The sequence below is a fragment of the Lolium rigidum genome, chromosome 2 (genome assembly GCF_022539505.1).
Source record: "Lolium rigidum isolate FL_2022 chromosome 2, APGP_CSIRO_Lrig_0.1, whole genome shotgun sequence".
Taxonomy (NCBI): domain Eukaryota; kingdom Viridiplantae; phylum Streptophyta; class Magnoliopsida; order Poales; family Poaceae; genus Lolium; species Lolium rigidum.
The window spans coordinates 182318947-182330229 of record NC_061509.1 but is presented as its reverse complement, the minus strand read 5'-3'; the positions used below and the strand labels follow the sequence as shown (position 1 = coordinate 182330229).

At 49.9% G+C, this 11283-nt stretch overlaps 1 protein-coding gene across 1 annotated transcript; it reads right to left on the bottom strand.

Moving 5' to 3' along the window:
• Positions 1–584: 584 nt before the first annotated feature.
• Positions 585–2021, bottom strand: LOC124690355 (AAA-ATPase At3g28580-like). The gene has a single exon (XM_047223746.1). The coding sequence runs from the start codon at positions 2007–2009 to the stop codon at positions 585–587; it is 1425 nt and encodes a 474-aa protein (XP_047079702.1). The 5' UTR covers positions 2010–2021.
• Between the last annotated feature and the right edge of the window lie 9262 nt (positions 2022–11283).

Sequence of the window (11283 nt, the reverse complement as noted above, 5' to 3'; positions counted from 1 at the left end):
GATAGGGAAAACTTGTGTGAGTTTGTTGAATGGTCTTTGTTATTGCTGAGTCACCTATTCCTTGCAAAGCTGGTAGCTAGTGTTTAGATTTATTGGGAATATCATTGAGAATATTCTGCCGTCCTTGTTCAGTTTACCTTTGTTTATATAGATGTTGAATTTATTCAAGTTCTGACATTGATAGTCGTTTCAAGCACTCAACTCTCTAGTCGTTGACTGTACCTTTTTGTCGATACATTTTTTTTATACCGTGGATGAAAGGTATAGCTTGACCTGTTACAGTTGTGATGTAACTTAATATCGAGGCATGCTGGAGTTTGTGACGACATTGCAAATTGCAATGGGTTGATATATGTCCAAGGCTTAAATTGCTTTAGAAATGGAACATCTGGACTGGGATGCAAATCAGCTGAGGTCGAAATTGCTACATGTATCTTTCTCTGTCCCGAATTATATGTCGTAAATTTATCTAGATTTGTATGTATCTATAGTTCTATACACACTAAAACATGTCTAGTTATATGGATAACTACACAAATCTGCCACAAGTAACTCGGGACAGAGGGAGTACATGGTCTGACGAGTTATTTTGAAGTTCCGTTCTGGGCAGGTACAACAACTTCAATGGTAGGAGCCGTCGTTGATTCCCTCTTGGCCTTCTTCTTCAGGGTCTCAATTAAACCTGCCAAGCAAGCGTCAGTGTCCTCCTTGAGGTAATATGCCACTTCAGATGGCGGCATATCGGCGTCCCTCTTCCTCTTATTGCTCTTGGGCATGAGGTTATGTGCCACGTCAGCGGGTGACGTGTCGGTATCGTCGAGCAGCCGCTTGATCTCGTCGAACAGCTCGTGATCTCTTACTCTGAGGTAATTGTTGGCGAGTACCTTGAAGGCACCGAACCTGCAGTAGGACATCTCGATGTGCATGTCCATCCTCCCCCGGCGTGTCAGCGCCTGGTCGAGCATGTCGACGCGGTTGGTGGTGAAGACAATGACCCGCTCGCCGCCACTCGCCGACCACAGCCCGTCCACAAAGCTTAGCAGGCCGGAGAGCGTTACCTTGCTTCCGTCGTCTTTGTTGGGGTCCAGCGGGAGGTGGTCGCAGCAGCTGCTGCTGCCGGACTTCTTGTCGGCGACCTTGCGGTTTCCGGCGAGGTCAACCTCGATGGCGTCGATATCCTCGATGACGATGATGGACCTGCCTTTGGTCTCGATGAAGAGCTTCCGGAGCTCGGAGTTGTTCTTGACGGACGTGAGGTCGAGGTCGTAGACGTCGTACTTGAGCTTGTTGGCCATGGCCGAGATCAGCGTTGACTTGCCCGTGCCCGGCGGGCCGTAAAGCAGGTACCCACGCTTCCACGCCTTGCCCACGTCTGAGTAGTATTGCTTGCCGTCCATGAAGGCCTCGAGGTCGTCGATGATCTCCTCCTTCTGGACAGGGTCCATGGCGAGCTTGTCGAAGGTCGCCGGGTGCTCGAACGGCACGTGGCACCAGGTGCTCCTGTTTCCCTGCCGGTGGTTCGTGAACAGCCGTCTCTGCCTGGTCATGTTGGCGATGAGCTCGTGGCCCTTGGCCAGTGCTCGTGGCAGGTAGGTGTTGAGCACGAACTGGCGGTGGCGCTTGTGGAACACTGCCCGGAAGAGCCGGGGCTCCGTGTCGGCGGCGAAGAAGCTGAAGACGGGGCTCGGGCTCCGGTAGCTGGGGCCCTTGTTGGTAGCGTACCACCAGATGCGCGCGCCGTCGGAGTCGTCCGTGACCTGCACTTCGTCGTCCAGGGTGACCTCCGGCAGCACGCCGTCGTTACCGAGCTCGGCCTTGAGCCTGCGGGCGCCGTGAGCGCACTTGTCTGTGAGGTAGGCGGAGATGTCGTCGAAGAGCTCGTTCCGGCGGAACTGCTCGTCGCTTTGCTCGGAGATGGTGAGATTGACGTAGGGGTTGAAGTAGGCGGCGACGAGCGGCGTCCACTTGGTGATGAAGTGCCTCACCTCGTCGTGGATGCGGTCCGGCATCTGGGAGCACAGCAAGGTGAAGAAGGTCATGGCCGTGCCAACCCCAACCCACTTGTCAACCGTGGTTACCATGTTTTGTAAGATGAACTAAACTGCCTTAGGTAGGTTAAATGGCCGTGAAAGTGTTGGGGGTCACACTCGATTTATGTAGCAACCGTAGAGAGGAAGCGCACGCATCGTCGTTGTACACATTACAGTTGACGTTGGCGACAACACGGATGGTTTCGTGGAAGCACAGAGGATATGTCGTCGGAAGGTCGATTGTTTCTGTCCAAGATGATGACACTGACGAGTCTAGATAGGTGCACATACTGAAAACTATGTATACACAAATTATTTGTATAAGGAGCAAAGGTCAAGTCGATTTGAGAGACATGGCTGACAGTCGGCGTGGGCTGCTGCTGCCGTCAGCATATATGGCGATAAATTGGGATGCCCACCACGTGACAGATAATCCTCACTCTTCTCTTTTGTATGTTTTGATCTTTATTTTCTTCCCTTAAAACTCCAAATTCTTAAAAGTTAAAAATTATAAATTTTGGAAATCCAAAAGTTCAATATTTTAAATTTGAAATTCAGAAATATGAAACTCGTAAAAGATTTCAAATTTAATGAAAGTAAAAAAACAAAAGTTTGCAGTTTTGAAAGATTTGACAATGTCTTTTTTTCAAAAGTTGGTGATGTTTTTATTAGCAAACCTAGCATAAAAAGAAGGAAAGTTTAGCTTAATAAAAGAGGAAAAACAACCATCTATGAAAGTGACCGCTAGATACCTTCCCAAAATTTGTATATGTAAATTAAGGGATTTGCTAGTTCTCAACTAGCTGTTTATTTGATTGATTAATTAGTTGTTGATTCTAACCAACCAAGCGTATCATGTCCTGTACGAACCAGCTATTGTAGGCTTTATTTTATTGAACGACTACGTGCACTCGGCTAAACCTTTCCCTCACTCCTGGATGTTTATTCGTTTGAACATGGGCTTGTCAGTTTCCTTTTTTGGTTGCTCTTGCATTATCGTTGCTAGTTACTTGGGCAATACGGACAAGTTTTATTTTCCATGAATTGAACTATGCTTGTACCTATATTTTCCCGTTAAAAGGCCATGAGGCCGCGTAGAGGAGGGGGTAGGCGGTTAAAACTTTAATGTTGGGTGATGACCCACAAATATAGGGGGTGTATCATAGTACTTTCGATAAATAAGAGTGTCGAACCCAACGAGGAGCAGAAGGTGTTGACAAGCAGTTTCGATGAAAAATTCACTGTAAATGCTCACAGACAAGTATTCAGGGGGTTTTAATACAGCAGATAAATAAAGTACAAGTAAGTAAAATGCGAGAGTAATAATTGCAGCGAGTGGCTCAATCCTTTTTAGCACAAAGGACAAGCCGGTTTGTTTACTTATAATGACCAAACGTTCTTGAGGACATACGGGAATTTAGTCTACTGCTTTCGCTTCATACAGTTGATTAACCTTCATTGTTTTGATAAGTGTTGTGTGGCTGAATCTATGCTAATGCACCGCCCTTCCTAGGACTAATCTTTTATCTCTAAATAGGAGTCCCCCACTATCTCATTTTGCTGGATTCTCCTGCAGCCACGTCATCTTTTATTCAGCCTGCCGATCGATCCTACACTTGTTGTGCACGTATAAACTGGGCCACACATGTCTGCCCATCTGATCCGTCCCAGACTTCCTATTGCACGTGGCCCGTGGAAGGTTTCAACTTGAACCTAGGCATATAGCCCATGATCAACGTGGGCACATAAACGAGCACATATAGCCCTTGATGAAACAAAGCTAGCCCACGTTCAATGTCAAGTCGACTCGCACACCCTTCATCTCCCCCTCTGATTACGATCGACCATTAACGCCGCCACTATCTCCTTGGCTGCCGCGACGCACCATCCCCCAGCGATAAATTGCCTGAAACGAACACAAGAATCTCAGCGTTCATCGACATTGACATCCATTACCCTATAAATAGAAAAGAAATTGCTCCATCTAATTGAGTCGCAACTGCCTAGGCGCTAAAAAACCTGCATGTGCAGTCATCAGGCGCGTCGGCCTGCTCGCCTATTCATCTTCGTCATCGGCCTCCTCGGAAGGTACACTACAGGAATCGGCGGGTACGCCGACGGCCGGCTGCCCTCGGCGTAGCCATGCCTTGCCCTCGGCGTAGGCTACGCCGACGGCAGCCCTCGGCGTACGTCGTCGGCGTCTGGGTCCCTCGGCACAGACGTGTCCACCGTCGGCGTAGGCATGGCCGTCGGCGTACACCACCTACGCCGAGGACCATGCTCACCGTCGGCGTACGCTCGCCGGCGTGCCGTCGCCGTTAACGGCGCGATGCCATACGCCGAGGGCATCCCCCTCGGCATAGAGAGCCACCAGAGGCGACGTGGCGCAGCGTGGCGGGCCGTAGCCAGGAGCTACGCCGAGGGCAACCCCTCGGCATATGCATGGCCCATGCGGGCCACGTGGAGCGACGAGGTGCGGCCGGGTGAGGTGGCCTATGCCGACGGCAATGCCCTCGGCATAGGCTCGACCATATGGTCATGCCAGGGCCCTATGCCGACGGCATTGCCCTCGGCGTATGCCCTACCATTTGGTTTTTTCGATTTAAATTGGGTTCCAATTCATCTAAATTCAGTTCAGCAGGTCCAATACATCCAAATTCACCATAATTCACATAAATAGCATGAAATCCACATAGTAGCATCCAAATACATCCAAAATCACCATAATTCACATAAATAGCATGAAATCCACATAGTAGCATACATGGTGCATGTAATAGCATACAAGAGGAGAGTGCCATGTCATCCAATACATAGTAGTAAGTAGCACATGATGGCAAGCAAGAAGCCCGGTGCCGACTAGCGGAGGAAGGACCCGGGCGGGGTGTGTCCGCCCACATCGTTGGCGAAACGAGCAGCCCGGGGTTGCGCTCCGGTAGAAGCTGCAGAAGAACCACCCGGAGAAGGACCGGTAGCACGCCCGGGAGAAGTCGACGGAGAGGCACCGGGAGTAGTCCCGGGAGTAGTCGACGGAGAGGCACCAGCAGAACGCCCGGAGACCGACCACCTTCATGAACCGGTGTGACCTCGCGCCCACCCGGCGATGCCTCGGTTCCCGGACCATCCCGTTCCCTACGTGTTCCCTACATGTTAGCAACTTGCGAGGCAAAGGAAAGTGGTAACTACCGGTTTGGCAAAGAACTTACCTCCGGTGTGGATCCGTAGTAAGTTGCAGCGAAAGCTGCCTTCGATGGCATGATAGGCATGTCCCCCGCCACGGTAACTCGAGCCGGTGGCGGTGTACCAGTAGACATAGAGATCATCATTTCCTGCAAGATAGGTTACAAGTTAGGCTTTGCAGAAATAAAGCATCAAACTGAGACTTGTCATCTACTTGCGCGAGAAGAAAGATTCAGACTTACTGATATATACGTCATATAGGCCGTATTCTGCCTATTCCACTGGGCAGCGGCCTGCTGATACGCTTCATTGCAGGCTTCGAAGGCCGCCTCGAAGTCAGGCTACAATTTCAGAAACAATGAATCTCGTAAACACTTAGCCATGTAGGAAGGAAAACCGGAAAGAGGATGAAAATGAGGAAACTTACATCGTAGGCGGGTGGACGAGCAGGCCGTGGACGAGGCTGGGGGCTGTCGGCGGTGAGGGTATGCTTGAGGCGCGTGTAGCTTGTGGAGTGGGTAGGCTTGACCGCCTTATTCAGCCAAGGGAAACGGCCATGCGGACGCCCGTGCCCCGACAGGACCAACGACTCCTCGTCGACCGGAATGCTCAAGGGGTCATCCACCTCGGGGTGACGAGACTTGACCATGTCGCAGTAGTCCTCCTTGGCGGCCTTGGCATTGCCGTAGTACCGTGGCTGAGGCAATGCGGGATTGGGCTTCGCTTCGTCCGCATCATGTCATATATCCGGGCATCATGAAGCACCACCCCGGGTGGTGCCTCGGCCACCCGCATCGCGAAAAGAAAAGTTAAGCGTACCACAAATGAGACATGGCGGGAAATGAATGAAGGTCGTTCCATGTATATACATACCTTTTTCCCCTTGAAGCGGGTGTAGTCGCGGTTTCCCGCGCAAGTGTGTGCCACCGGTGCCTCGGTTCTCCATGTTACGCCTCGACACGGCTGCAAACTCCTCGTCCTGCCCGAGCCACCTCGCCCTAATCAGCTCCTCCCATGCCTCCCTATGCTGCTCGGCCCACTCGGGACAAACCTGAAAACGCAATACTCAGCTCAAGATAATTCAATGAAAACTTAGCAGCAATGTAGAATCTCATTGACATTTTACTCACCGACATGTACTCCTCAATGGTCATTGCCCATTCCTCCGTAGGCTCGTTACCAACATAGTACTCCTTCTTGACCCTCTTACCCTTGTTAGCCCGTAAGGCACTAGCGCCGGTGAACTTTTGGTTGTACCACTGCTGCGGTGTCAACCTCTCGCAAGCGCCACGCAAAGTGAGACGCGCCCGCGTGTCATGCTCTGGGTCCACACGATAGAAGCACTTCAATCATGCATAAATCGGTTGTGAAAGTCATGAGTTAGCACATTAGGGTCATCAACTATGAACGGTGCTCGAGAAATATATGCCTTACCCGTAACTTGGTGGTCACAGCCTCAAGCAACTGTCGCGAAGCCTACGGCAGGGGCATCCTCATAGTCCGCCCAAGTAGTGGCTAGCTTCGTCGGGCCACCGGGGACCGTGCTAAGGGGAGTGTATCCGCCGGGCCGAACTTCTTAATCGGAGCCCCAAGCAAGCTGTTAGGCATGCGGGGGGCTTGGCATCCCATGTCCAGATTGCTGCAAATAAATCACACATTAGTACACATGCCAAATTGTTTATTATGCCCAAGATGAAAATACATGTTCGAAATTTCTGAAGTAGTACACTTACTCATCGCTCGAAGGAATGATAAGGGCCTTGTCATCATGGGTCTTCGGCTCCTTCCTCGCATCGGGGACTCTAGCTTCTCCACGAAGCTTCAAGGGCTTCAGCGCACCTTCACCCTCCATGACCTCCAACTCAGCCCTAGAGTCCGACTCCGTGTGTAGACTCCGTCTCCATCTCCACCTCCCCACTAGACGGACCCTCAAGGTACAACTCAGGAGCCACATCGCCGTAAGCGGAGGGTGGCTCGTCAAAGTCCATGTGTACCCCGCCGCCACCTCGTCCCTCCACCTCGTCCTCCTCGTCCTCGTCCTCGACCTCCACCTCGTCCTCCTCGTCCTCGTCCTCCATCGGTACCATCGGCGTAACGCGGATTTTGCACCGGGCTCGATCACTCCGTCTAGTGGGTCTAGGAATATTCCTCTTCACTCGCGCTGCCGTCTTAAGCAAGCTCTCGGAGTCCGCCTTGCCGCTGCTCATATTGTTCACTCACTCGCATTGAGAAAAATAAAACAGTTAAGCACAAAGACATATTATATGAAGATACTAAGAATAAAAGGCACAATGCAATTAAGAAGCATGTTGACATAATAAAATGAAGATACTAAGAATAAAAGGCACAATGCAATTAAGAAGCATGTTGACATAATAAAATGAAGATACTAAGAATAAAAGGCACAATGCAATTAAGAAGCATGTTGACAAATAAATACTAAGAATAAAAGACCCTCACTAGCCCATCATCGCTCTCACGCTCACTCTCATACTCCATCTCTTTCTCTTTCTCTTTCTCTCGGCCCACTATCACTATCACTATCTTGTGAGTACAAAGTTGAAGGGTCGACGGGTGGAGGCTCATCATAATTGTCATTCGCCTCAAGTAACTTCTCGAGCATAGATATGTCCTTTAGATCCACCACCGACTCACCACGAGTTTCTCGCATCGTTCCCGAGGTCCTCTTGAACAAACGGTTCTAAAATATATTCCCCGAAGTCCTGTTCCTCTTGATAGAAAATCCCCTCGTATGTCACGGGGTCAATGTTGTTGTAATCATCCTCGTGGGGAATCGGTAGGTTACCATGTGGCGATACCTGGAAGACGACTTCCCAACCCTTGAGTTCCGCTTTCTGGCATGGGTAGGGCAAATAATAAACTTGCTTGGCTTGGTGAGCCACAATAAAGACATCGGCTCCGCTATAGGTGGCTGAAGGCTTAACTTCAACTAACCCAATGGACTTATCACTTCTCTGTCCACCTATTGGGTCGAACCAATGACACTTGAACACGACGATATTGAGTTGCACGTTCGTACGATTGAATGTCAACTCGTATACACTTTGTAACCTTCCGTAGTAATCAAAGTTGTTGGCTCCTTTGGTGAAGACCCCAGCATTTATCGTTTTGGGATTCGCCCGGCCCTTCTGGTGCGTCTCTGTGTGGAAGCGAAACCCATTCACATCATACTTCTCATACTTGGTCACCTCACGGCTACAACCTTGGGAAACACATTTCAACTCATCTATCATATCAACGTTTCTCTCACGGCCCTACAAGAACATTTCAAATTTGTTGTGTGCATTAGTTACGTGTAATAAGAGGGACAAGTCACATGTTGCAATGTAAGAGGAAAGGTTAGAAATTACTTTTTCCATGAACCATGTCACAAAGTTTTTATTAATTCCGGGAGCACCGTCTTTCAGTAGAGTGTCCATCTCCGAGGTTTCGGGCAATTCATCATACGGCCACATTTCATCCGTGAATTCACTGAAAGGAGAAAATAAGCATTAGACCGAGACGAGGTTACTAGCTGCAAAGTAATTTGTTCACCATTTTACCTTACGAATGGGATCACTTGCTCCATGTTCATAAGCACATATAGCATTATACAATCCTTCTCTTCGTTCTCCAATTTATATTTTGTTCCTTTACCAGCCTTGCCACCGGGGAATTGGAATAGTTTTAGCTTGGGGTCATTCTCGGGCACGTCGACATTGTAACGAGTGACCGGGTTATGCTGAGTGGGAACATCATCGGGATAGTACGTTGTCGCGGCATCTCGCCATCTCCCGAAGGCATATTGCCTCAGCTATGCATGCTTCAATCTTGGCCTTGTTTCCAGTTATCTTTCGAATATACTTAAACTCTCTCTCAATACGTAATCGCTAACGAAACCGCACCGACCACCCAAGAGTGCCTCGTTGGCGAGGTGCACAATGAGATGTGCCATCGGAGTAAAGAAGCCCGGCGGAAATATCATCTCCAAATTGCATAGCAACTCCGGCACTCGTATGTTGTAGCTTTGCAATAACCTCGGGACATATCCGCTAGCACGGAGCGTGCGGAAGAAATGGCTCAACTGCGCAAGCACTCGCCGGACTTTCTCGGGGATATACCCTCGAAGCATCACCAAGCATGAGCCGCTGAATCCATATATGATAGTCGTGACTCTTGAGCCCGGTGACTTTTCCCGTCGAAAGATTAACTCCCTTACTCATATTCGAGCAATAACCATCCGGGAACATCACGACGTATTTGAGCCACCCGAATGCCTCCTTCTTTTGGATGGAATCAAGGCGAAGTTGGCATGCGGCTTGAACCAATTCTTTTGACGGCCAATAGGACGCTTCATGTGTAATTTTTCCCTATCACAGAGGATCTCAATATCGACTCTAGCCTTGACATTATCCTTTGACTTCCCGGAATGTTCAGGCATGTGTGAAAGACGGACTCCGCGACATTCTTTACAAGTGTGCATCACATCGATGTTATGGGGAAGTTCGAGGTCCTTGTAATACTCGAGCTTCGTTAAAGCCGCCTCGTGAGTCCGAGTTGTGCGTTACACCATATCCCTCAAATTGATGGCCAGTTGGCGTCGCTGCCGCACGAGAGCACGTAGCTCGGCTTCAACAAGTGTACCATCAAACTTCGGCACATCTTTTTTTCATGCACAACTTTGCCCTTCTTGAAGTTCTTTTTGTCTTCTCTAAACGGATGCCTCCTTTTGAGGAACTCGTCGATTCGTGTCAAACGCAACATACTTGCGACCCTTCTGTAGCCAAAGGAACTCAAGCCGATGCCCGCACACCGGGCATGGCCACTTACCAGCCGTACACCATCCACATGTTAGGGCGTACCCGGCAAGTCATGCATGGTATACCGCAACCAAACTCTCATGCGAAGTTTGTCTTCGATGCTCGGTCGTACGTCAATGTCCCGTGGTGCCAAGAGTGGTTCAAATCTTCCACAATCGGCTGCATGTAGACACTCAAATTCTTCCCCGGTAATGAGGGCCTGGAATGATCAGCGACGTAAACATGGTCTTCCTCGTCATTAGGACTCCGGGAGGGAGATTGAGCGGAATAACAAACACGGGCCAGCAATCGTAATTGGAATTGGACATACCATATGGATTGAAGCCATCCGTTGCTATCGCAATTCCGACATTCTCGAGCCTCGGCTGCCTTAAGGCGGTGTTTTGTATCGAAGTTCTTCCATGCCGTACCATCGGATGGATGTCCCATCTTCAACTTCTTTTTTCGTCCACGAATCTCTTCCCATACTTGTGCCACGTCATCCGTTTGGCCGTCTCCTCGTGCATGTAAAGCCGCTGGATTCTTTTTATGAATGGGAGATATCGAAGAATCGACTTTGCGGTGCTTGACTGCCTCACCTAACCATCCTTTCCCGTTACCTCTTCATACCTAGACTGCTTACAGATGGGACAGTACTTGTCCTCCGCATACTATCTCCAAAATAGAACGCAGCCTTTCGGACAACAGTCTATCCTTTGATAATCCATGTTGAGGTCCTTCATCATTCTCCTCGTCGCGTGCAGGCTTTGAGGCAGACAATGATCTTTGGCAACATGTTACCAGTTGTTTTCAGACTTGCTTCAAAGCCCTCACGGGTGGTGTTGTACCGGGTCTTGTCGGCTAGACATTGGGAGATGGCATCGAGCTGAGAAATCGCGGCGCCCTCGTACAGAGGCCTCTTAGCCGCGGCAATCATATCATAGAAGGCCTTCGCGGTTGGCTCGGTTCCTCCGGTTCTGGCGGCGCCTCCGGTTCTGGCGGCGCCTCCGGTTCTGGCGGCGAATCCGGGACATCGGCATGGACGAGATCATCTAGAAAGTCTCTAATTCCATCGTACGCATTGCCATTGAGCCGCTGCCGCATCACCTCACCTCTGTCACGTTCGCGCTCATCAAAGTCGATTTCCGTGACGTACCCATGCATATACCCATATTGCGAAGGTGTCTATACATTTCATCCTTCCCACGACGTTGACGCTTCACGCAGCGAACACAGGGGCAAAGTGCCCGAACCAGCCCCTTTGTACCACGCGC